At 41.6% G+C, this 25632-nt stretch overlaps 1 protein-coding gene across 5 annotated transcripts in view; it reads left to right on the plus strand.

Annotated features, from left to right (window-relative positions):
• The window catches only part of CAPZB (capping actin protein of muscle Z-line subunit beta), a 152821-nt gene that overhangs the window by 28769 nt on the left and 98420 nt on the right, over positions 1-25632 (plus strand). Inside the window, exon 2 of one of the 5 annotated variants that reach the window (XM_074218261.1) lies at positions 11935-12037. The exons of the other annotated variants lie outside the window; for them this stretch is intronic. Within the exon in view, the coding sequence (XP_074074362.1) occupies positions 11935-12037 (103 nt within the window). The remainder of the gene's footprint in view (positions 1-11934; positions 12038-25632) is intronic. 5 annotated transcript variants of the gene reach the window in all.

The following is a 25632-nucleotide window of genomic DNA, read 5'->3' on the forward strand; positions in this document are numbered from 1 at the left end:
CTCTGAGATAGTAGATAAAAATCTGATTTTGGAATCAAGAAGATTTGAGTTCAAGATCTTCCTCTTTGCACAACTTGGGGGTGTGCATCCTCGGGCAAACCCTTTTCTGGCTCTTAAAGCAGTTCTTTTAAAACGTGAAATTGTAAACTGAGGCTCAGAGAGTTGAAGTAGCATGTCAGGGTCATAGAGGTTGGTAGAAAGCAGCAGAGTCAGAGTTTAAATAAAGGGATTTTTACTCCATTCTGTTTTCAGTACATCACACATCTAAAGAAGTTGATTGATAGATAGGATCGCTCAGTACCTAGAACCTGTACATTCCAATTTCATGCCTTCTCCCTTATTTAAATAAAGATATCCTGCCCTTTGATTAGCTCAGAAGAGTGATTGCTTTCCCAAATACTCAAAATTATATCTCCTCTACAAATCATTCAATAAAAAATTTATTAAGTGCCTAAAAAAAAGGGAAAAGCTAGAGAAGGGGCTGATAATCAGCAGTAAAATGAAAGTCCTCATTTGGTGTACTTACACATTGATGAAAATCAAAGGGTGCCACTAAAAACCATCTAGCATGTGCCTAGGTGGAGAATGCTGCCCTGTTTACTGATCTTTTCCTCCTTTGTTGATTCTGTCCTTTGGGGCCTCTGTGTCTTAGACTTTTTCCATCCCCTTCATACCCAGTACTAGGCTGGAAGACCCATAAGACTGCTGTTGTGTGGAATTGGGAGCCATGGGTTTTACTTCCTCTGCACCATAGCTGGGGTTTTTGGTGAATCATAGAAAACCTCTTGGGTTCCAGGGTGCTCCTCTAGGAAATGGCAGGCTTGTGCCAGTTCCATGCTCTGCTTTCCAACTGGGGCTCTCCTTTCAATGTTGTGTCTTCTTACCAGGGACACCAGTTCCATCAGAGACTGGGGCCAGCTGTGGCAGTCAGTGCAGAGCTTCAGCAGGGATACAAAAGCACATTTCCATGGCCAGAACCTGTTGAAAGATAACTGGAGAACTCTCCTGGTCCAAGTCCCGGTCTCAGTATGGTTTCAGAATGTCATTCCTTTGAACACTTAGGCTTCATCTTCTTCTAGGCATGGTCCAAGTTTGCTGGAAATCAAATAGTAGTTATCTGTCCAGCTTCTGTCATTAAGTAGGCCCACAGAAAACTGGAGTTTCTGATTCAAGGTGACTTTAAATGACTAAATGAAATCGAGTTAGTTGCTAAGCCTGCAGCAGTGCCTCTCAATCTGGAGTCTGAGTATAAGGGATCCTTTTTTCAGACTCTTCCCCTACTTGTGCCATTATATTGATATCCCAGAGTGTCAATGAATTCAGTCATACTTTAAAGGCCATTTTAATTTTATTAATCACACCATCTGTATACAATTAAAAAAAGGTTTTATTCATTCTCCAGCAGGTATATGGTATGTGCTTAGGTCTTGTAGGAAGTGCTCCCTTGTTTGGTGTGGCAAAATACAAATCCAAAAGACCAGTTTGTGGATGGATTTGTTGGTATGTGCCATGACGCTGGAAGCCCCGTGGTCTTTTATCCCTGAGCTGGGAGTCATTGTTTTAGAGAGCTGTGTTTCTGCAGAGACTGAGAAAAATTGCTTGGAATTTTAGGAGAAATGTGTTTGAAAACTGGTGGTAAAAGATGTGGAATCCTACCTAGCTGTGTAACCATGGAAAAGTCCCTTAACCTCTCTGGATTTCAGTCTATGTCTTTAAAATGTGTGAGAGGTAATAGACTTGCTCTCCCTGTCCTCCCAGTCCTAAATTATGCTATGAAATACTGCTTATTTCTTAAAAGGTTGGGCCAAGTCTATCAAATCTTGACTCAGAAGCTTTGATGCTTCCTGTCTCTGTTTTCCCTGTAGACTGTTTTTAGATCCTCTTGGAAGGAAGAGATTGGTAAGGATAGGTATCAGTTTCATGCTGATTAAAACTTGGGAAATTCAATCCCTCTTCACCCCCCACATACCCCCATTCCAAAAATCATGTTATCTAGGTGATCAACAAAGGTTCTTTTTAACACTTACTTAGTCTTTAATTTGACCTGGTTCCATGCTGTGTTCTCCTCGGCCAAAAAAAGAGGTACTGCTTCAGGCGATCTTCCATGATTTCTCTTGTCAGTAGGGTGCCCATGCACCATCTTGCTTTCACATCACTTAACCCAATTCATTCTCTGGGTGATTCTTTTTCGGTTCTTAAGAGACAGTTGCACGCATATAGCAAACAGAAAATATTGTCTTTAATAAGATGGACCTTTCTTTTTGGGAAGAGTTTGAGAATCATTAAAATAACTAGTTTCCTAAGGATGTGTCAGCCCCTTGTCCTATTCAATTCTGGACTCAACTTATCTTTTTGTAGTCTCTCTGCTTCTCCTTTCCTTTCCTGTGTCTCCCTGTCTTCCCACCTCCCCCCCCCTCCTTTTTCTTGCTCCCTCATTCTCTTCTTCCCCTCCCCTCTTCCTCTTTCCTTTCTTTCTTCCCAGTCACATTTCATATCTGAATGATTGTGAGCGGAAAGGTTTGTAAAGGCATATTTATTACTGCTACATTCATGGGCTTTGTAATGGTATGTTACTGCTTTCAACCCACTTTGCTAGTGGCTCCCTGAGAAGAGACCAGAGGGCACTTTGTCCATAACATCTTCCAAAAGGGATACCTTGACTACATATGTAATGGTGGCTTTAGCTAATAGGCATTGGATTTAGAGGCAGGTACGGAAAGTCCTGAGATAGGGGGAGTCACTGAGCATCCTTCTGATTCTCTCATCTTGAGTGTCTTCAAATAGGTTCAGTTCCTGTTGATGCTCTTTACAGGCTTTTTGGAAAAGTGACTTTTGGAAAGCCCCCCCCCCCCCCAAAAAAAAATCCCTAATAGCAGTGGTTGTCACTTCCATAGCCCTTGAAATTTACCACAGTGGTTCCAGCTTCCTTGAGTGCCAGCGGTCACGGCCTCCACAGGCTGTGGCTACAGTTATTCATGAGGAATCAGCCCCAGGGACACAACTTGCCTAGGCTTGTGCGGTGTTGATTTGGAATTTGGACTGGTCTTTCTGATTCTCACATCTGGTTCTCTTCACCTCAGAAGGCTACCTCTCTACCTTTTCTGGGGCCTCAGACTTTTTTTTGTAAAATGAAGGTATGAATGATCTTGGAAGAAGTACCCTTGAACTCCATATCATCTGTTGTGGGCACTGTTAAGGCCTGAAAGAGTGTATATACAGCAGTCCTTCAACTGGATAGGCTTTTGGACCTGGACTTGTCCTGGGAAAGTATGTAGGGTGGGAAGCTGCAAAAGAGAGACCCCTCTGTGCTGTCTTCTGTGTCTTTCATTTATTGTGGAGGGAATTAGAGGTTTCTAATTAGTACTGAGGAAAGCAGTAGGCGGGCATTGTCTGCTGTCACTGGTCCCCAGGGCACAGTGTTGTCCTCTATGCTCTAGTCCACCTTCAGTTGTTAAATGAACTGGGTTGAAATTTGATCATTTACAAAGTTGCTATGGGTCTAATTAGCAGTAAACCCCAGGAAATTAAAAAATTAAGGAGTCCATTAATCCCTAGGCTCCTCCTTTTGTGAATGACTATAATTGAACTTTCTCTGACTACCTCCCTGCTGGGTGAGACTAGGGTAGAATGGAAGCCTTCTTCTTAGACTTCCTGCCTTTTGTGGTGAGACTAAATTGAGTCCCTGAACACCTTTTTCCCACCCTTGCACTCTCCCCTCCCAGGTTAATCTCCAAGCCCTAGTCATGAATGCTGATCATTTCATTTCCTATATAAAGCCTTCAAAAGCTTCTCTTTAAGGTTGGTGAAATGAATATTCTTAGCTCTTCTTACCCAGGTGCAACCAACAGGAACAAAGACATGTTACTGTAGCCCTGGTTCTTGGGCTCAGTTCATGCTTGGGAGACCTAAGCTGAGATTCCCCCACTCCGTGCCTCGTGAAATGATTCATCTTTATATTGAAGGAGTTGGAACTAACCAGGCACTTTATGTTTGGCCTAGCTGCCTTGTTAACCTATTCCCCTGGCAGAAGTACTCTTCATCCTTCTCTCTAAGGAGCGGCTTTTCTTATTCTCTCTGTCACTTGGGAGACCCAGGCAGCCACTAAAAACAAACAAAACAAACAAATCTCTGCAGAAGGTAAGTGCCTTGAGGGCAGGGACTGTTTATTTGGATTGTACCTCCTCCCTTGACCCAGTGCCTTGAATGCCAAAAGTGCTTGATAAATATTTTATTGATACTTATATTCATAATTCAGTAGCAATATTGGTAAATATTGGTTCTTATGCTAGACCTCCTTCTTTTGTAAAGAAGGATTTAATTTAAAAATTTTTTTAAATTAAAAAAATTTTTTCAGAAGAACTCTCATTTACATGATGGTATTCAAGGTAGTAGGGTTAAGTGGCCTGCCCAAAGCCACACAGCTGGGTAATTATTAAGTATCTGAGGTCAAATTTGAACTCAGGTATTTCCAACTCCAAGGCCAGTGCTCTATCCACTGCACAGCCTAGCCATCCTACATGATGGTATTCAGAATGGAGAGTGAATTGTTGAATCCTGGCCCAGGGTATCTAATAATCCTCCTGGAGTTACTTCATACAGTAGTCAGCAAGTGGGCACTCTGGGCAGGCTCTGGCTCCTGTGTACCTTTTATCCCCTCTGCCTTGTATTTGATAGAGATAGGATTGTATAATTTTCATAGCCTATTCTCTTGACTCCATTTCATTATAACTGTTAACCATAATTTTCTTAGGCTTAAAATGAAATAACAAATTTAGTTTTATAAATGAAGTTTTATTCTCTAGGATCTTACCAAAACCCACGAGTGGATGGCATCCTTATAAACGCCAACACCGATACAAAATTCTGGAGGCATTTTATACAGAAAGGACAAAGAAGTATATAAAATTGAGTTAAGTGACCAATGGAATTTCATATGGAAGACATGGCTTTTACAATATGATCCTCTTAGATTTTATAAAATTTGCTTAACATTCCCTATTGATAAGAATCCCACTTAAACTGGAGAGTATATGTTTACAAATAACAATAGGATTGCTCTCTCCTCATCCAAGAGATCTCTTATCTTAAGGTTTGTTGATCAGGTAAAAGGAATTTATTGGTGCTGTCATTGAGATGACTGACCAGATAGTACTGACACAGGCCAAATCAGCATTTGGGATGTAGGAGACAGGCCTTAAAGTTTTTACATACTGAAATTTATAGCTATTAGTTAAAAGTTAAGAGACTAATTTTAAATTTTAAATCAGAAATATATAGATCAGAAAGATTAATTCCAAATTAAAGAATGTCAGATTAGATTTAACTAATCCCCCTCTGTAGTCCCAAACATTTGGTGGGATTGATTTTGCTTTTTTGGTCAGCTTCTCCAAACTTTTCCTGTTGAAATTCTACCTGTTTCAAGAAGCACTTTAAATGACTTTCTTCGCCCAGGTCTGCCTTGCCTGATAGTTATGTCTTCCACTCACCCAACCACCATACTAGCTAGGACTGATCTCTTCTTTCTCTGAATGATTGCACTTTGTCTTCCAGAGATACTAACAACATTCTGTTTCTTGTGTCCATATTTAGTTTCCTCATTAGATTCTTAGAGGGTAGGGAACTTTTTATTCATTTTTACATCTTCCCTCTATGCTTAGTCTGGGGCTGAATCTTATAAATGTTGGTTACATGAATAGGCAACTTTTCCCTCCTTCCCTCTGTCCTTTTCCTGCCAGCATTTGGAGTAATCTTATCTCCACCTTAAACCATTTCCCCTAACCTTGGAGTGTTGCTTGATTACTACATTAAAGCTGCCTTGCTAATTTATCAGCTGCAGAACCCTCTTCAATGACAGTCAAGTATAAGTAACCTATGGGAACTTTTATGAGTTTGGATGTAAGCTGGGCCAGAAATAATTTGCAGGTCCCTTGGTGCAGAGGCATATTTAGTATCCTGGGTGTATAGCCAATCTTGAGCATCTTCTTCCTGCGCACATCACTGCATTGGCATTGCCAAGGAGAAAGTAGGCCAGGGATGGTGTTTTTGCAGAAGTGGCCAGTTGTAACAGTGGAGACAAGGTAATGCACTTGTGGTTGATAGTAGAAGTGGACAATATTTGGCAGTCTCTGTTCCTGGGGTGGACATGTTTCCCCACTGAATCTGAGTCTCCAAGCCACTCCCAGCTTGTGAATGAATCCAGATCTTGTGCTCATGGTGAGGTGGGGGGAATCACTTTGCTTCAAGAGCACAGAACCACTAAATCTCAGAGGTGAGAGCATGTTAGGGAACATCTAGCTAGAATTCCCTTTCTCAAACTCAGCCTCTTGAAGACCTGGAGTACTGTGACATTGAACATTGCTGCCAAGGACACTGGCCTAAAGCTGGGGGGAGCAAGTAGCTCCCTAGGTAAATACTAGTGTTGGTAAAGGACTTTTGCAGGCACAGCAATTAAAATTGCTCTCAGGGAGATCATCAGGGCAAGCAGATATAGCTTATGTGAATGTGGATCCCTTATTATTCTTTGGGAAAATAACAACAATCCCAAGGAGTTGAGCTAAGAAGGGGAAAAGATACAGGATAATAGTCAACAGGGTTGATTGAATGAAAGGTGGATTTTTAAAAAGCATGGCAGAGATATGAGTGGGGTTAGGGAGAAGGGGAGATAAGGATGTTTGTCCTTTGTCCTCTTAGGAAACAAGCATATAAATTAGATTTGAATGAGAGGATATTGTGCTGAGTCTTGTCTCACTTTCTCCTCCAGTGGTCAGATATGAGTCTCAAGATGAAGTGATTTGCCCAGGTGCCTTGAATCTGGATTGAACTACTGTCCTCCTAAACAGTACTTTATCCACTGTGCCTCCTAGCTACCCTGGGGTGGGGTGGGGGTGGGGGGGTAAAGACAGACTGAAGAGAGAACAGCCTTAAGAAGCTTCTAAGTTGTTGAACAGTTTATTTGGAAGAGTCCTAGGCTTGAAATGGCACCAGCCCTAATACTTTACAGGAAAAGAACAACAGCTGGCAGTAAAAACCCTTACAGTCCCAATGTGTACTTGATTGAGGATATGTTCCTTGTACCATATCTGTCACACATGGTGGGCAGTGTTCACTTCAACACAGTCTGTGTTTGGGAAGGCTTTCCCTTGGCACCAGAGGATAGTGACTGACTTCAACAAAGTCATGGAATAGCAAAGACAGTTTTCTGAATTAGGAACAATTCCCCTTTTGATTATTTAGAAGACAGGCATTGGTGATGGTGTGCTGGGGGATTTGTCCTAACTTCTTCATTTATGTATATCTTTCTTTTTTTTATTTTTTATTTTAATTTTTTTAGATTTTTCAAGGCAATGGGGTTAAGTGGCTTGCCCAAGGCCACACAGCTAGGTAATCATTAAGTGTCTGAGACCGGATTTGAACCCAGGTACTCCTGACTTCAAGGCCGTACTCTATCCACTGCGCCACCTATGTATATCCTTCTAAAACAGTCTTGGTTCATTTGACTTTTAATTAGATTAGTTTCTCCCAGTGAATTTTTCTTGTTTCCATTCTTTTATCCTTCTGAAACATACAGGATCTCCCAATAGGAGCTAAATACTCTGAAGAGATGGCCAAGGTCCTCTATATTGGTTGGGACGTTGTAGGAAAAACTGAACAAGAATTTGGACACCAAGGTGACCACCATCATGACTCAAACACATGTTAATCACAGGACACCAGTTAGATGAGGCATTTACTATGCCAACCTTGGGTTCTTGATTGTTGGCTCCCTCTCCTTGGAAGTCTTCAAGCAGAGGCAGTATGGATTGAGCCACTGAAAAAAGACCTCTCTAAATTCATGATTTTGTGAAAATACACCTTCTGATATTTGGATTCCGTCTGGCCTTCTTGCTGTTCTCCATTACTGAAACAGTCTTCCTTCCTCTGCTCTGACTACTGACCTTGCTTGGATCTCTTTAAGTTCCAACTAAAATCTCACTTTTTTTTTATTTTAATAGAAACCTTCACCAACTTCTTAATTCCATGATCTTGCCTCTGTTAATTTTTTCCTATTTATTCTGTTTAGTAATTTTGTATGAATTTGCATGTTGTCTTCTCCATTAGTTTGTGAATTTCTTGAAGGCAGAGTGTCTTTGTGTGCGTGTGTGTGTGTTAGGGCTTAGCAGAGGTTGTGGTACATAGTAACTGCTTAATAAATTACTTACTATGTGATTATTCTGAAGATTGTTGTGAAGAACCAGCTTTTTAAATCAATATGTATTCATCAGTTTAATAGCCCTGGTTTTGCTGAGACTTTGGGCAGATCAGTTCCCTTCTGTTGCCTGCTCTGTAAAGTGAGCAGGTTGGAGAGGAGGATCTGAGGACTCATTTGCTGAATTGCAGGTGGCCATGGCTTTCTATTCTTGGTCTTACCATTCTAGCTTTCCTCCTGTCTCAACCTAGTGCTGATTGGTGGTTGAACTTTCATCTGATCTTGTCTTGGAACAGTCCATTAGGTCACTTCCTGCCATTTCCAAGGCATACCATGTGGACTGTGGCCTTCTTCTCCTGCCCCCCCTGGAGCTCAGATTCTGCCCTTGGGATCATATGCTTTGATAGGTGACCTTGCTTCTTCTCTGATCTAGGACACCTTCTCTTCCCCCTCTGCCCAGACTGCTCCCACCCTACTCCCCACCCCCATCCCATGCCCTCCAAGTCATTTCCAAGCTTTGCTGTCTCTTGTCTTCCCCCTCCCAGACTTCCAATTTGGGGGTCCCTTCTAAGGTCTTGTTTTCCCATTGAGATTATAAGTTTCAAGGCAAGTGATTACTTTCTTGCTTGTTTTTTTTTTGTCATCAGCACTTTGAGTGAGCACTGAATGCTTATTGCCTGTTTCTACCATCCATTCCTTCAGAGATTCTTGTGAAACAAAGAGCTCCAAGAGAGGGTTGGGCTGGACTGGGCTAGGCTGGGCTCCTGGCTTCTGGGCACAGTTTATCAGTCCTGCTATCAAGGCAGTTCTCTTTGCATCTCTGAATCTGTTTTGAAATCTAAAAACTGGAGTCATCCTGGGAAGGCTCTCACAAGATGCTGCTGCTTTAGGTGGGCACTGTGCCCAGCATCAGCCTAGGTCTGGTAGCAAAGGCAGCCCCAGCCACTATGCCCTGCCCTCCATAAAGGGATCCTGACCAGCCTGCCAAAAAATCCTCCAAATGCTCATTTTGTTCTTCTGGACTTCCAGAGCTTATCAGACTTATTGTGGGACCTGATTTTTTTTGGGGGGGGGGGACGGGACACAAGCATTTATTAATTGCCCTATTATATGCCAAGCCTGTGCTCACATTAACCCTGGGAGATCTCAGGTGTTCTTATCCCCATTTTACTTTTGAGGAAATTGAGGCAAGCTGAGATGAAGTGACTTGTTTAGAGTCACAGAGGTAGTCAGTGTCTGTGATCATATTTGAATATGGATCTTCAAAATTCTAGACCTAGTGTTTCTCAACTGCACCAACCTAGCCTCCGTCTCTTTGCCTCTGAAATCAGTGGATTTGACTAGGAATCTCAGCTTCCTTCCAGCTCTTAACACTGGTGGTCTTCCTTCAGAATCATTGTAGATAATGGGCTTTTGAAAACCTTAGTTAATGATGGCTGGTGGGTGCTGAAATACAGATGACCCTTTCTTTATACAATAGATGTGATTTGAGTGATACATATTCTGCTTACTTGTCAGTTTGTATGCCTCAAATGGACCAGGACAATCTTTCTTGGAAGTGTGCTGCAGGGGGCCTTTCCAAAATGGTAAACATCCTCAGTTGTTCAAATGACTATATTCTGGTTGGATTTTTATGGGCCTCAGTCTCTAACTTGCTGTATGACCCTGGGGGTGGGGGGCACATCATTTCACTTCTCTGTTCTGTCTTCTTATCTGTAAATTGAGGAGTTTAGAAAAGCCCTTTCTAGCTCTAAACTACCTGTGGTTTTGTGAGGTTAACCTTATTTATCCATATCTTTATTTATTTGGCATGTATTTATTATCTGTCTTTTAGCCTCCCCCTCTTCTTTTTCCTGTTATATGATAAAATTTGATTAAAACCTTCATAATAACTTAGTTAAGCAAAACAAATTTCCATATTGACCATGCCCCAAAATAGATGTCTCATTTATTCTTGATCCTTACTGGCAGGAGATGGGTACCGTGTTCCTCTTCAGTCCTCTGGCAATGTAACTTTTCATTACATTGATCAGAATTCTAAAAACTTATGTAGTTTTCTTTGTAGTGTTATTGGCACTGGATAAATTGTACTTCTATCCAGCTCTGTTCCTTCATTCTGCATCAGTTCATAGAGGTCTTCCCATTGTCCTCTGAAATTGTTTATTTTATAATTATATGTTACATTCATTTACCATATTTTCTTTGTCTGTTCTGCAAAAGGTGGGTACCCTTCTAGTTTCCAAGGGTTTTTGCTTTTATGGAAAGTAATTATGGGTCCTTTTCCTTTGATCTCTTTGAGGATATGTGCCTAGTTGTGGTTTTGCTCAGTAAGAGAGTTTAATAACTTTGGGGCATTGTTCCAAATTTTCCTAGAATTGTAGTACTATTTCACATCTATGCCAGTAGTGCATTAGTGTTAGAACTATTTTTCTCAAAGTGGGATTCATGTCTATTGTTGAATGAGTTCACTATCAAAACAAATAAATGAGTCGTTTGAATTCAGGCCTCCTTTGACTCTTCCTTAAGCTAAAAATTATATCTTAGAAGCCTTATTTCTCCAGGTGGCCAGACTGATTAGTGAGATTAACTTTGGCTAGGTCACATTAGTCATACTGGGGTCCCTATATAAGCTTCTAGCCCTAATTGGGAGAGAATTCAAAATAATTCCTGAATGAGCTAGCACTCCCTGGAATCGATGATGTTATGACCACCAGTTTCTGCCTGGCCCCCAGTACTGGGGCCGGAGTCCCATCTTCTTACATAACAAACAGACTTTTTCTTGTGCATTTTGTATTGAAGAGTAGACTGCTAAGGAGTAAGTTGAAGCTTGCTCCCAAGGCTGTCAGCATCGATTGATCAAAAGATGAAATTGAGAGGAATTTGGAGCAGCCAGAGATAAATTAACCCATATGGATCAAATTTCGGACATGAACAAAGATACATAGACTATTGTAATCAAACCAACATGCACTCTCTGTTCCCTTCTTAACCCCTAATGAGTAGAGTAGTTGAAAAATCAGGAGATTGCCAAGAAAAAAGCAAGCTGCAGACAGTAAGGACTGCACAAGATCTTAGATTTAGTGATGCCAAAAGGCTCTGTAGTTAGTACAAGGTAGAGGATTTAAGTTTAGATAAGACCTGCTCTCTGTCCTGGAGTTTAATACTTAAGAGAGGAACAGACACAAATCTATAATGTTTTAGGATCACATCAAGTGCTGAAAAAGACCTCAGAGCCTAGCTAGTACAATCTCTTCTTTTCTGCAGATGAGTAAAATGAGGCCCATAGAAGTGAAGTATGACTTGCCTGAGGTCATATAGATATTAGTTCCAGAGGTGAGAGGTGAACTCATGTGCTCTTGACACTTTTCCACTCCCATCGTGCCTCCTTATGTGATCAGGAAGATCTGGACTTTTGAGTTCCATAAATGAAAAGAGGGAAAGGTGGGAAAATTAGAATGTGTATGGATGGGGATAGGAGCAACCTATCCAGTTTTACTGGATTGTGGAAGATGTTAGAAGGGGTGATAGGAAAAGGACTACAGCAGCAAATTTCTTGATCTTGAGCAGGGGTGTGACAGAAGAGATTTTATTCCATCTGTCTTGCCTGGGGACTAGATTTGTAATGTATTCAGCTCCATTGGAAAATCTTAAAGATTCATAGGAAAATCTATTAGGATTTACTTGGACTGGATTCTGTCTCCTCCTGCCAACATATTGAAGTCATGATTGTTTGGGTTGATGTTTCCAAGGACTTCCACATGTCTGCGTGGGAAGGTTCTACGAGGAGAAACCTCTTCAAGCATGCTTGCAGAAATATCCAGCAGACAGAGAAGCACCATATGGGGTACTCAGGTGGGCCCAGGAACACTGAATGGCCACATTTGTGTGGTCTTCCTGAAGACTAACAAAGATCCCTCTTAGAGTACAGGTAGTGTTTTTGATAGAGAAGAAAACCAGGCTTACATGTTATAAATGATTTGTCAGTGTTCACATACTAGCATCAGAGCTCAAACTTGAACCCAGGACTCTTAGCTCCATGTATAATTCCCTTTTAATTCAATAAAATACTTAAGAGCACAACCCATCCATGCTTTTTCATCCTGTGTTCCTCTCATCCATGAAGGATCCACCCAATATGCTAGAGGCCTTGCTCTAGGTCAGTAGTTATGACTCATTTTGAATTCCTTTTTTTTATTCCTTTTTTTGGTCAAAAAAAAAAGCAGAACTTTTAAAACTGAACAGGACCTAGAGGTCATCTGCCTCATTTCACATTTTTTGATCCTAGTCCTTTGTTTGCAGAGTCCCATGCCACTGATTGAGATTATATGTCAAAAAGGGCAACACACTATTTTATTTTTTTGCTTTTTGTAAGTCAGTGGGGTTAAGTGACTTGCCCAAGATCATACTGCTAAGTAATTAAGTATCTGAGGTCAAATTTAAACTCAGGGCTTCCTGACTTCAGGGCTGGTGCTCAATCTGCTGAGCCACCTAGCTGCCCAAAGGGCTACACTTTTAAATGAAATATACAATGGTAGTGACATGCTTTTAAAAAAATGAGTGTGTGTATGTGTGTGTGTGCGTGCGTGCATGTGTGCACAAGACCTCAAAAAGGTATGTTTGCTTATTTAGTATTTGCAGATTCTTTGCAATAGCGCCCTGTGAGGTCTGAGCCTGGCAAGGTGGGAACCAGTACTTCTTGTCTTGTAATACTTGGGGAATGCTCAGCCTGCCCATCTGTTCTCCTTTTTTCTCTGCTTATACACATCCTTGATCTCTCTTTTAAACATGTGAGCATAATGTATATATTCTACTTGAATCTGTCATTGCTTAACATGAGGTAAGTGCAGCTGGATAATTTGGTATTTGGACAATCTTGTATTCATTGTTTTCATTTCTATCCAGATAATTGGACCAGTGGCTCATTCCACCCAGGTTTTCAGCCTCCTGGTCACCTGTTCCCATGGAACATCAGGCAAGGGGATCTGTGGGGGAAGATGGATTTGTTCTTGTGTCATCTGTCAACCTTGCTGAGACCCACCCAGTGTCTCCTCTGTACAAAAAACTCCCTTCAATATGTCATCCACCTTTCATGGAACACTTTATCAGGAATTTACTACACTTAGTTCTTTCTGTAGTCCCCTGGGGGAGTACAAGTTTCTGTGCTTTTTTCTTCTGTTGTTGGGCCAGGGTAGACCATTGTGGAGAGAGGTCTGTTGCTAGTTCATATCCTGGTCACTTGGCCATTCCTTTCCCTTTATCCCTCCCACAGAGAAACTTGGTCCATCAGTGCCTCTTACTAGGCCATTTTGGCAACCCCAAGGTTCCCTCCTAGCCTGCTCTGTCATTGTCTTTCCTGTAGGGCTGAGAGGCCCCCGGAGAGGATTGTGTGGAAAAGTTGCTATGTTCTCCCTTCCCCCCAAAATCAAAACCAATCCTTGTTAACCCTAGTCATCTTCCAGTGCTTTGGCCATCTACTTTTGAGATTCATTATTCTAGAACCTCATTGGGAGAGTATTGGTGGTAACAGGGGATACTTAGATGCTGATAGCATCTGCTCCTTGGCCTTTTTTGTTGGTGCTTTCAGAATGACATTGGTTCTTTAGAATTAGTTCAGTGGTTTTGTGGCCTTGTCATTGTCTGCTGGCCCTCATTTGAGACCTATTTCATCTCTATGGTCACTCATTGACTAGTGCCACAGATGTGTGTACTTGGTGTGAATTTGCCCAGAGAAGTTGCTATAGTCAGGAGTTTCTGTTTTGTTAGAACTGTCAGGACTTCATCTCTAAATGAAAACCACCTGGCCAGTTGCTTGGGTCAGATGGAAGCCAGATGGGAGAAGTCAGGAGGGGGCAAGCCTTGAGCCATCTGCTTGTCATGTCAGCTTTCATCTTCCCATTGCCTCATCAGCCTAGTATCTCCTTTGGCTGCTGAGCAGCCCAGAGAATAAATGGTGGCAGCAGTGACACTGGTCCCCTGTGTTTAGCCAGAATGCTTGGACAATGACAACCTGACAGATAGCAGAAACCTTAGGAGCTTGGTTCTCCCTGAGGCTTTCTAAGGGAGAGGGTCTTGTCCATGGTCACTTAGATGGTAGGAGCTGGAGCAGGGCTCTTGAAGCTGGGCAGCATCAAAGCAGGAAGGATAATTAGGGCTAAGAAGAGAGACCATTAGATTTGGAGTCAGAGGACCTGCATCCTTCCTTACTACTTTTTTGATTTTGGTCAAGTTATTCCTCCTTGGGCTTCAGTTCCTCATCTCTAAAAAAGGGAAATTTATATTGAGTTGACATTTATGCAACACTTTCAGGTTTATAAACTGCTTTATATGAAGTCATGCTCTCCTTTGAATGTGGTTAACCCTTTTGACAGATGGAAGTGATTTGCTTGAATTCACACAGCTGATAAATGTAAGAATTAGGATTTGAACCCAGGTCTGCCTAGGCTGTATTATCACAACATATCTATTCTGAGATCCCTTCCAGCTCTGGAATCTTGTGATTGCGGAGAGACTGAAGCACAAACTGGACAGATTTGGATGGAAAAGGAGCAACAGGTGGCTAAGTGGCCACTTTCAGCTCATGTGGTAAGAGGAGTTGAGAGGCAGAGGGGGTCTACTTGGGTGGGGAAGAATTGTTTTGGATGGGAACAAAGTCAGCTGCTGAAGTGATAGAAGCTAAAGATGATCTCTCCTGGGGAGTATGTTTGCTTGTGTGACCACTTGTTGCCACTCATGTGACAAAAATGGATTCCCATCACCAGAAGGCTCTAAACAAGAATTCCAATCAGAGCAAGCATCCTAGGTAAGTGATAGCGAAAGACAGGAGAACATTGGTGTCTCCCCTCAGCCCTGGATGTCACAGTTACAGATGAACTTTGATTCATCATTCAGAAGGGAGACAGCATGAAAGTTTTTCCACTGGACTTTGTGGACTAAGGAGTTTGCTAGATAGAGTAAGATGCCCCCCTCTAAATTCTCTTTGGTATAGTCCAAGTCAACTGGAAAGTATTGATCAAGTAAAGGGAGGCATAAGGGTAGGGTGCTTGAATCAAACTACTTAGGGTAGTTTGATTGATTGCTAAGATGTTGCTTTGCCCCATAAAAAGAGGTGGGGGAAATTGGATTTTAAAGGGAAGGATTGGCAGACTGGAGGCTTTTGTGCTTAAGGGTGCATCTCTTGAGGGCTTCTCCAGTAGTAAACTGTTTTAGGAATTGGCTGTTGAATAGAGATGATGATAGTGTGTTCTACAATGCAGATATATTGGGGGATTTTCCCACAGGTTTTCTACAGATTCTATTCACAATAGTGCTATAGATTATAAAGCATTAAGTATGTTTATCCAGCACTTTACTCCCAGCAAACTTTGAGATAGAGCTATACAAACACTGCTCTGGCTTCATCCCTTGGGGAGGAGGGGGGGAAGAAAAGGAAGCTTCAATTTGTTCTTCCTTCAAAAAGGAGGTGATGGGATCACAGTTTTGGGAGTTAAAAGGGACCGTAGAAATTTCACAATTTTAGTATCACTGCTCTCCCCTACCCTGCCTTTCATTTTACAGAGTAGGAAACAGAGCCTCTGGGGAAGAGAGTGAAGTCTAAGGTCACATATGGCACAGGTAGCAGAACCAGAATTTCAACCAAATATTGATCACAAATCCTCCTCTCATTTCCACTATACAATGTGCCTACCATTCCCTAATACTTGTAATATGAGTATTGTCTGGCTGCTCAGATTCAGCAGACATTAAGCACCTGCTGGGTACTGTAGGCATGGACTGAGGGAGATATGGGGAGGTGTGACCTCTGTTGCAGTTTGCAATCTAGTAGGGGAAAATAAGACCAAGAACTATAATGCAAAGTGGAAGAATGGGGGATCACAAGCTAGGGAGTCTTAGTTGAAGTAGTATGAAAGAAGGATCATTTTGAGGAATAAATGGATGGTGGAACTGGAGAGACTTTACAGAGAAAGTGGCATTTGAATCTTCCATAAGAAGATTCCCTTAAAGGGTATAAGCAGAGGTGTAGAGAAAGGAAAATACTGGCTGGATAGTTAGGGTGTTAGGTAGTAAGAGGAAGCAATATTTTCAAAATTTCAAGGCCCACAACACATTGCACCCCATCCCCGTTTTAGATATTAAAGAGTCATAACTTGGTTTGGTGCAAAACAAGTTAAAGAGAAGATAATTTTCCATAGTGCTAACCCCCAAGTGGTCATTTACAGAGTCTCCTGATGTACGCATTCCTATTTTAGCCATCTATAGCCATCCTCCTGACAAGCTGGCTCAAAGTATGCACACTTTGCTGGCTCCCTCTTGCCTTCAGAATAAAATAGAAACCTCTTTAGCTGTCCCTGAAGCTCCCCTCCCCCCAATCCCTCTCTCCCACATCTCTTTTTTAACTTTGACTCCAGCTAATGCCCCAGGAACTCTGTCCTTCTGTTGAAGTTCTTAGCTTTGAAAGCCCAATGGAGAAAGTACCTGCTCCCAGAAATGCCTTCTTGGAGGCCCCCAGACCCTTCTCACATGGCCTTGAGTCTTTTATAGGCAGCTAGGTGGCATAGTGGATAGAAGCCTTGGAGCCAAGAGGATAGGAGTTCAAATCTGGCTTCCCACGTCCTAGCTATGTGACCTTGGGCAAGTCACTTAACCCTGATTGCCTTGAATTCATGGCTATCTTCAATAGTCCTGATTGATATCTGGTCACTGAACCCAGCTGGCTCGGGAGGAGAAAGTGAGGCTGGTGACTTAGTACAGCACCTCCTCACTCAAATCCAATTCATTGTTATAGCATCACCTCCCTGATGTGTTATGGTCTTCTTTGAGAATGAAGGACAAATATCCTCACCTTTGCACCTGGCTTATGTCTTTTGGTCTTACCACATTCTTTCTTGGACCTTTCACCCTGTACAAAAGTCTTGATGTAAATTTTTTTTAAGTATTTATTCCTATTTTCTGTTTCTTATATCCCAAAGATCTCTTCCCCTCTCCCTCCTAAAGAGCCATCCCATTTAACAATTTTTTTTAGAGAGAAAAAGAAAAATCAGCACAACTGATCAATACATCAAAAAATTTCAGTGCACTTTGAAGCTATTTTTAAGGCTTAAAACTTAGAGGCGCATTCAGGCTGTCAACTCCATAAAGTACATGCTAATTCAATTGAGCAACTTAAATAATAATCCATAGATATGTATACAGTATGTACAAGATAAATTTACAAAGTAATTTGGAAAGGAAGGCAGCATGGAAGAGGGGGCTTATTAGAGAAGGTGGAGAGGCACTGGACTGAACTTTGAACTTAGCTGGGATTCTGAAAGGCAGAAGTAAGGAATGATAAGAGTGTTTGGAATGTTTTTTTTTTTTTAATTTTTGCTAGGCAATGGGGTTAAGTGGCTTGCCCAAGGCCACACAGCTAGGTAATTAAGTGTCTGAGGCTGGATTTGAACTCAGGTACTCCTGACTCCAGGGTGTACACTCTAGTCACTGTGCCACCTGGCCGCCCCTAGTGTTTGGAATATTATTCCCATTTTACGGGTGAGGAAACTTGACAGCTTTATGAGTAGGTACTTTTAGGATCAATAATGCAGTGATTTATTTAGTATCAGTTGGCATTTGAATCCTGGGTTCAGCCTTCTGCCTTTCTCCTCCAGGTTGCTCTTTAGTCTTTGGTCCTGACTGCACAAAGCAGGGCTTTAATGTTTGTTCAATTGAAAAAAGGGCCATACTGAAGCTTTGAGGAGATGTTTTCAAAGGCTTGTATTGAAAACAAATCCTTTGAAAATCTTGTGGAGGGATGAAGGACGGGGTGGGGGGGGGGTTGATGTCAGTCCAGATGTATTCTGGCTGTTGGTGAACTGCCAGTGACCCATGAATGAAACTGCCTTGTGGGTGCTAAATGCACATGTGTGATGTTAATATTTCAACCCGTCTGACCAGCTTTGGGCACTTGGGGTAATGACTAATGTTTAGAACTTGGAGATCATTTAGTTCAGTCCTTTCATTTTTTACAGGGAAGGAAGTAAAGACTTAGAAAGGGAGAGGGCTCTGACATTCTATACAGTTACTTAGGAGAAACTGGGATGAGACCTCGAGTTTTTCTGAGCTCTAAGCCTTGGACCTTACCTTTCTAGCAGAGTTACCTGCTCACCCAGTGCTGGCCTCAGGCCTTCAGTTTGACCTTCCTTCTGCCAGTGCTGCCTGTCTGACCTTTGGCAGAACTGTACATACCACTTTTAAGTGTTGGCTGTTTGGATCATGCTTTCTTTAACTGTATCCTCCAAATGTGGGAAGAAGGTCCTCCATAGAATGTCCCTTATATGCTTTTGTCGTGCTCCAGTTTGCCATGTGAGCACTTGCTTTAGTCCTTCTCTGAAGGCACTCAAGATTAGAGAACTAGCATTCTCAGAATAGTATATTCAACCCACATGTAGCAGCTAACCCCTCTTTTATATAGGGTGGCATAATCCAAACTGTCCCATTTCCCACCCCAGAGCCCTGTTTTTAGAGATCCTTTTCATCATTATCCTCTCTAGCAGCAACAGCCAACTAAAATTTAATTCACTTCATTTCAAGAAGCACAAAACCAACTGGGCACAGCATTTGTCAGTGGAGATAATGAAAACAGAACCAGAAGTCCCTGATCTCAAAGCTTACAATTTACTGAGGGAAATGGGATTCTTTGTAGAGAGAAGAGGAGGAGGGGAGGAGGGAAGGCTAGCATTGCAGGTGCAGGCATTACCTGTACAAAGTCACAGAGGTGAGAATGGAATGTGTTTGAGAAACAGCAGATATCTCAATTTGACTGGAATTATAGAGTGAATGTGTGTTTGGGGGGGTGGAGTTCAAATGGCCTAAAGAATGGAATTGATCCTCAAGGAGCTCATGCTTTTGTTGGGGTAGCAGGACAATAGAGCTCAGTAGATGTCACAAGGTCATGTCTCCCTGATGGTAGAGACAGTAATTGGATGTAGCCTTAGCAACATGCCAGAGAGCAGATGAATGTACCCAGATCTTCTAGAACTTCAGACTTAGGAGCATTGATTTTACATCTGAAAATAATGTCATAGTCTTTTCCCATAGAAAGAAATTCAGACCCAGATACATAAAGTGACTCATTTATGGTATCCAGGTAGAACTGTGGCAGTCAAGCCATTCATTATACTAGTGTTTTTCCACCTAGAACAGTTTGACCATCCTTACCAAGTAGGTGTCCTAACATGTAACCTTTTTCATTTCAGGTACCAAACTTTTTGTTTTCCCTTCTCTCTCCACACACTTGGCTGTGGTCACATCACTCCCAGAACATCCTTCCTCTGAATCCTAGGGATATGATTTCCATTTTTTCTTGGCACCCAAGCTACGAAACAGCTTATTGAGTAATGTGTGGGTTTTAGTTATGTGTTCAGGAAAATCAGGCAAATAGTGTGTCCCTTTCTGGAGCTTGTGATTTAGGTGGGGAGATGAGACCCATGTGAAAAAGATGGTGACCAGAGCAAAGTGTGGTTTAAAATCTTTAACAAGTAGTATAGAAAATATCACTTTCCTCCTGGATCTTGGAAATGAGGGAATTGCCCTCAATACTCTCTAAGTTTCTTTACAATCTACTAAAGTTTTGACCTTCTCCTGAGGATTTTAGGAAATCAGAGAAGTGGTGGCAGCTGTAAGTGCTTAAGGACTACTATTCAAAAGGTGTGGAACTTGAATTGGCCCCTAAAGTATGAATGAATAGTATTTGGAAAGTTAGAGGAAAAGGAGGGGCAGGTTTCCTGACATGTGGGAGTAATGAGAACAAGGAAGGGAGGAACTCTCTTTTCCAGTTAATATTAGGAATATAGATTGATCCCAGCCATGGAGGACCTTGAGTACATGTAAGGAAAAAGGAGTGAGTAAACACAGATAAATCAATGGGTATACTCTTTTTTTCAGTCATTCTTCACTCCATCAGTTTCAAAGAAATTTTCTGTTTCTTGGAATTCTTCCTTTATTGTATCTTAATTCTGGACTAGGGCTGTTCAAAATGTGGCCCGCTGTGTGATTTTATGCAAATTATCTATGGGCTTTAATTTTCATGAGCAAAAAAATAAAATAATAATTTGCATGGAATGTGTATTAGACTTAATTCCATCACTAATAACTAATCTGATTAATTTTCTGTGGTGTTTTAAAGCAATATTATGGCACAGAACATATCACAAGGAATTTTCTATTGATCTGTGGAACGTGTTCTATCTGTATGATACAAACTAGTCAGTATGCACCTACCTTTATACAGTTGTGTTGTCGCTTTTGTTATTTTTATTTGCTTTCATGCTTTGTGCCTTCGCTAGTCTTATTGATGATGTGCATTCCAAGCTCTTTTGCCTTCTGGTATATTATATTCCAAGCCCTACGAGTTTTTAATGTAGTTGCTGCTAAGTCCTGTGTGATCCTGACTGCAGTTCCACGATATTTGAACTGTGTCCTTCTGGCTGCTTGTAATATTTTCTCTTTGACTTGGAAGTTCTGGAACTTGGCTAATATTCCTAGGGGTTGGTTTTTTGGGATCTCTTTCTCCAGGGGATCAGTGGATTCTCTCCATTTCTATTTTGCCCTCTGCTTCTAGGATACCAGGGCAATTTTCCTGTAGTAATTCTTTGAAAATGATGTCAAGGCTCTTTTCCTGATCATGACTTTCAGGTATTCCAATAATTTTTAAATTATCTTTACTAAGTCTGTTTTTTATATCAGTTGTTTTTTCAATTGAGATATTTCACATTTTCTTCTCTAATTTTTCATTTTTTTGCTTTTGAAGTATTGATTCCTGATTTCTCGTAAATTCATCAATCTCCCTGAGTTCTATTCTTTGTCTGAAGGATTTATTCTCCTCAGAGAGTTTTCTTATCTCTTTTTCCATCTGGCCAATTTTGCTTTTTAAAGCATTCTTCTCCTCAATAACTTTTTTGAACTGTTTTATCCATTTGACCTAAGCTGGGTTTTAGCATGCTATTTTCTTTAGCATTTTTTTGGATTTCCTTGACTAAGCTACTGACTTCATTTTCATGTTTTTCCTACATCTCTCTCCTTTCTTTTCCCAGTTTTTCTTCTAATTCCCTCATTTGATTTTCAAAGTCTTTTGAGCTCTGTCATAGTCTGAGCCCAATTTCTGTTTTTCTTGGAGTCTTTAGATGCAGGAGCTTGTGCTTCCTCATCTTCAGGCTGAGTATTTTGATCCTTCTTGGGATCATAGATAATGTATTTCTCAATGGTGTTGCTCTTGTTTCTCTGCTTGCTCATTTTCCCAGCCTAAGCTTGTTTTTGGGGTGCTTCCTGAGCTTTTGGGACACTCCCACAAGGGTCTCAGTATGTGATGCTCTGTCCTCCCTCCTGGTCTGTGAATGACCATATGCACCCCCCCCCCCCCCGCCACAGGGCTGAGGTGGGGGGGCCCTGTTGTTCTATTGGGGGGGGGGTGCCTAGACTGTGATCAAGATCTTAATGTGGTCAGAGCCCCAGAGTCCTGTTCCAGGGGTAGAGGACAGAGCTCTGCATTCTCTCTTTGCTCCCCTCCCTCAGCTCAATGGGCTCATGCCCTGGGGGGCTCCTGCTTACTGGCCCTGCCTGCTTCTGGTTCCTGGATCTGGGCTGCCCTGGCCACTCTGCATGGCTGTATGCCCTGAGGGCTGGGCTTCATGTGCTCTCTCTGGCAGAGGTCCCCCTCTGTTCCCCCAATCTGTACCTGGTGCTACCCCAGTGAAGCTCAGGAAACTCCCCTGATGCTGTGAGCCACAGCTCCTAGCACCCTGGGGCTGCCTCTGGGAGGCTGAAGTTCTTATGCTCTGGCGGGCCACCCCTCCAACCCCGGGGAGCAGAGCCTTTCTGCTCTTTTCTAAGTTACCTTGAGTAGGTGAACTCCATTCCTCCATTTTCAAAGAAGTTAAAAGTACCATGACTTTTTGTAGTGCTTGCTAAATAAGGTAAGACTACAAATTAACTATTATATTAGTGTACCATATTTTTTATTCTGGGTGTGGTCCTCAGATAATTATTGTAATGTAGCCCTAAGGAAACTTAAAGTTGGGCAGCCCTGGTCTAGACGTCCTCTTGTGGTTTCTTTCCCATCTCTGCTAGTGATACTGGGTTTTCCCATGGATTTGGTTTAGCCTGGCCAGGCTACAGTTTTGAATTAGGTCCCTAACATTCTTCACCAAAGGGATAGGCTCTTTTAAAATCAATGATTCATGAAATTGCAGTGCTTTTTATGGAATGAGTAATATTCCATTCAGCCACTCATCTAAATGATTATTTTAACTTAAGGCTTATTTTGACTACATTCCATATTTCTTCTTTCCCTTTTCTTTTCTTTTCTAATGAGGCCTCATGGGTAAAAATCTGTTAGGAAGCAATTCTATAATGAGGGGTGCAGAGAGTCCAGTACCTAATTTCACAGCATCCTGAATTGAACTTTTGTTTGTGAACCTCAGCTGGTGCTTGCTTTTCTTTCCCTCCAAACATTTCTTTGAAGGGAGATCAGAAGTTGAACTTGAATTTCATTAACAGTTTGTGAGCCCAAGTGCATCTCTAGTTCAAGTGCAGTAGTGTTGTTCACTCCTTCCTCCACTTTACTTGCTCCCCCTCAAATTGAGAGGTGAGCTTCAGGCTGTAAGGTTTTCCTAGTGATTACTGTGAATAGATCTGCTCTTGCAGTATGCAGAGGACCAGGTGAAAAGAAGATTTTAAAAAAAGTATAACACTAGCAGACATTAGGGCTAGAAATTCTGCAGAAGTGAAAAACTGTCCCCTAAAGCACACCGGTAAATACAGGGTATGTCAAAAATTAACTTAAAGCAGTTGGGAAGGGGGGACACTACACCTGGGGAAGGTGAAGAATAATTATTTTGGTTGAAAAGACGATAAAGTTCATCTTGTTCATCTTGTTCATCTTTTAATTTTACAGAAGAAATGAAGGCCCAGGAGGAAAGTGACTCACAAAAAAACTCATAGCTACTTAGTGGCAGAATTGAGGCTAGAAGATAATTCTAGGTCAGCTCAATTTCCCAGGCAAGGGAATGAACATTTAAAAAAATACCAATATCAAACTTAATATGACAGTACCAACACTTCCTGGCTTGGTTCCACATATCCTAGCTTGATTCATTCCTGTTTTGAAGACCAGGGAATTTCTTAAGAAAGGTTTTTTTTTCAAGATATACTCACCCAAGACTTGCATGTCTCTAAATTTGGACTTCAGATGATTATTTAGAGAAAAACCAAACTCCGAAATCTCCAAACTCAACCATCAGATAAGTGAAGCTCTGAGATGAGAAAAGGCATAGTATTTAAAATCAAGAGAATCTGAATGTGAATTGTGTCTCAATTATTTATTAACCATATGTCCTTTGGACATATCTCTCTGGGCCTCAGTTTCATCAGCTAAAATGAAGGACTTGGGTAGGGGGGCGGGAGCTAGGTGGCTCAATGGATAGAGCATTGACCCTGGAGTCAGGACAGCCTGAGTTCAAATCTGGCCTCAGACACTTAATTACTTGGCTATGTGACCTTGGGCAAGTCACTTAACCTCATTGCCTTGCAAAAAACCAAAATAAATAAATAAATAAAATGACGGAGTTAGATTAGATCATAAAATTACAGATTTAGACTGGGTGGAACCTTATGGGTCACATAGTTTAATTTTCTTCATTTTACAAATGAAGAAACCGAGACCTACAGAGGTTAAGTGATTGACCTCTAAAGTCATTTCTAGCTCTAAATTCTATGACATATAGTTAGTTATAACTGCTGGAAGACATCTTTATCTTTTTGTTAAAAATACCATTTAATTTCTCATTTGTCTTTGAAATAATTCATCTTGTCCATATTTTATAGAAGCAGTTAATAACTAGCATTCAGGGTCTGCAAAGTACTTTTTAGATGTTAGTATTATTTGCTCCTGACAACCCCCCTTTGAGTTGAAACATGGGTTACATTATTGTCCTCATTTTTCACATGGAGAGTCTGAGACTGGGAAATATTGTGATCTACCTAGTCACAATATTTCTCAACCTCAGTCAGGTGGTGACTTGATTCCTATAGTATTGAAAATCTGAAAACAGGTAGAAGCCAGTGAAGGCAAAAGCAGCCAAAATCTAGAGCCAGAGAAAACTGAACTTTCTTTGCCGGGAAACAAACGTTGTAATTGAAGATTCCAGCAGGCAGGGCATCCTTACAGGAAGTGGAGTAGAGAGACTCACATTCCAAGCTGAAGTTTCTTTTGGCCATTTGACTTTTTGAGATCCCTGTGTTTTCTCAGTGCTTCAGAGCAACCAGATTGCTCCAGAATTTCATTTCATGTTTCCTCCTGCTCCTCCTCCCTTAGGAGTGCTTTCTTGGACTTGTGTAAGTGCTCGGAAAGTGCTGTAATGTCAGCGAAACACGGAACTCATTAAGGTCCCACAGCCTCCCAGAGCTTTTGCTTAGCCCAAGTGGCCCAGCCCAGTGGGGAGGGAGGAACAGTGTTGAATTTCAACATGCAGATCTTCTGTTTGGAGGAGAATGTGGTCTTCTGATACTAGCTTAAGGTATAAAACTTGGAGCATAGTTTGTGGTGAAGATTCCTCTAGCTTTATTTATGAGTACCTCTCTGTGTGTGCTAGCATTTGAGAGCTGGAAGAAGGGTGTTGGTATCTATCAAGTCAAAGTGTATTCAGGACTCTACTATATCACACCAAGCAGATCCTCAGCCAGCCTCTATGGCTCCCATAGAAGAGGAAATAACTGCGTCTGATTGCAGCATTTTATTTTGAGGGAGTTTTTACAGACATCAACCTAAATTGGACCCTTAACCACTTGGGTCAGTTGCCCCTGGGTCCTACCTGTCCTCTGGATCAACGCCCCTACTCCACTTCTAGTCCTTGAACACAGTTGTCCTGCATCCTCCCTGAGTCTTTTCTTCTTGAAGTGAAATCTCTCAACTTCCAATCATCTGATCCTTATGTGAGATAAACTCAGGGACTGTTACCATGTTGCTTGTCATCCTCTGAACACCTTGTAGCTTCTTCATCTCTTTAAATTCCCAGAACTAAATTAAGTTCTTCATATGAGGTCTGTTTGGTGAGGACAGACTTCAGTGGGACCCCTCTGCACCCAGAAGTCAGCCTGTCTCAATGTAGCTCAAGATTGTGTTAGCTTTGTTGTCCTCTCTTATACTCTAAGGTGGAAAGAAGGGACTTTTCTTGACTTGCCAATACCTTGTGCAAATGAAATCACAGGTCCTGTCCCTATTCTGATCCCATTGCTGCACTTACTCCCTATTTTTTAAAAATAAATTTTTTTCATTCAGTATTTCCCACTTACATAAAAAAAAATTATGTAAATTTTTTGGGGGGCTAGGCATTGGGATTAGCTGCCCCAAGAACTCAATTTTTTTAGATGAAACTAAAAGGGGCAGCAAGGTGGTGCAGTGGATAGAGCACTGGCACTGG

This window comes from Macrotis lagotis, chromosome 1 (assembly GCF_037893015.1).
Source record: "Macrotis lagotis isolate mMagLag1 chromosome 1, bilby.v1.9.chrom.fasta, whole genome shotgun sequence".
NCBI classification, from domain to species: domain Eukaryota; kingdom Metazoa; phylum Chordata; class Mammalia; order Peramelemorphia; family Peramelidae; genus Macrotis; species Macrotis lagotis.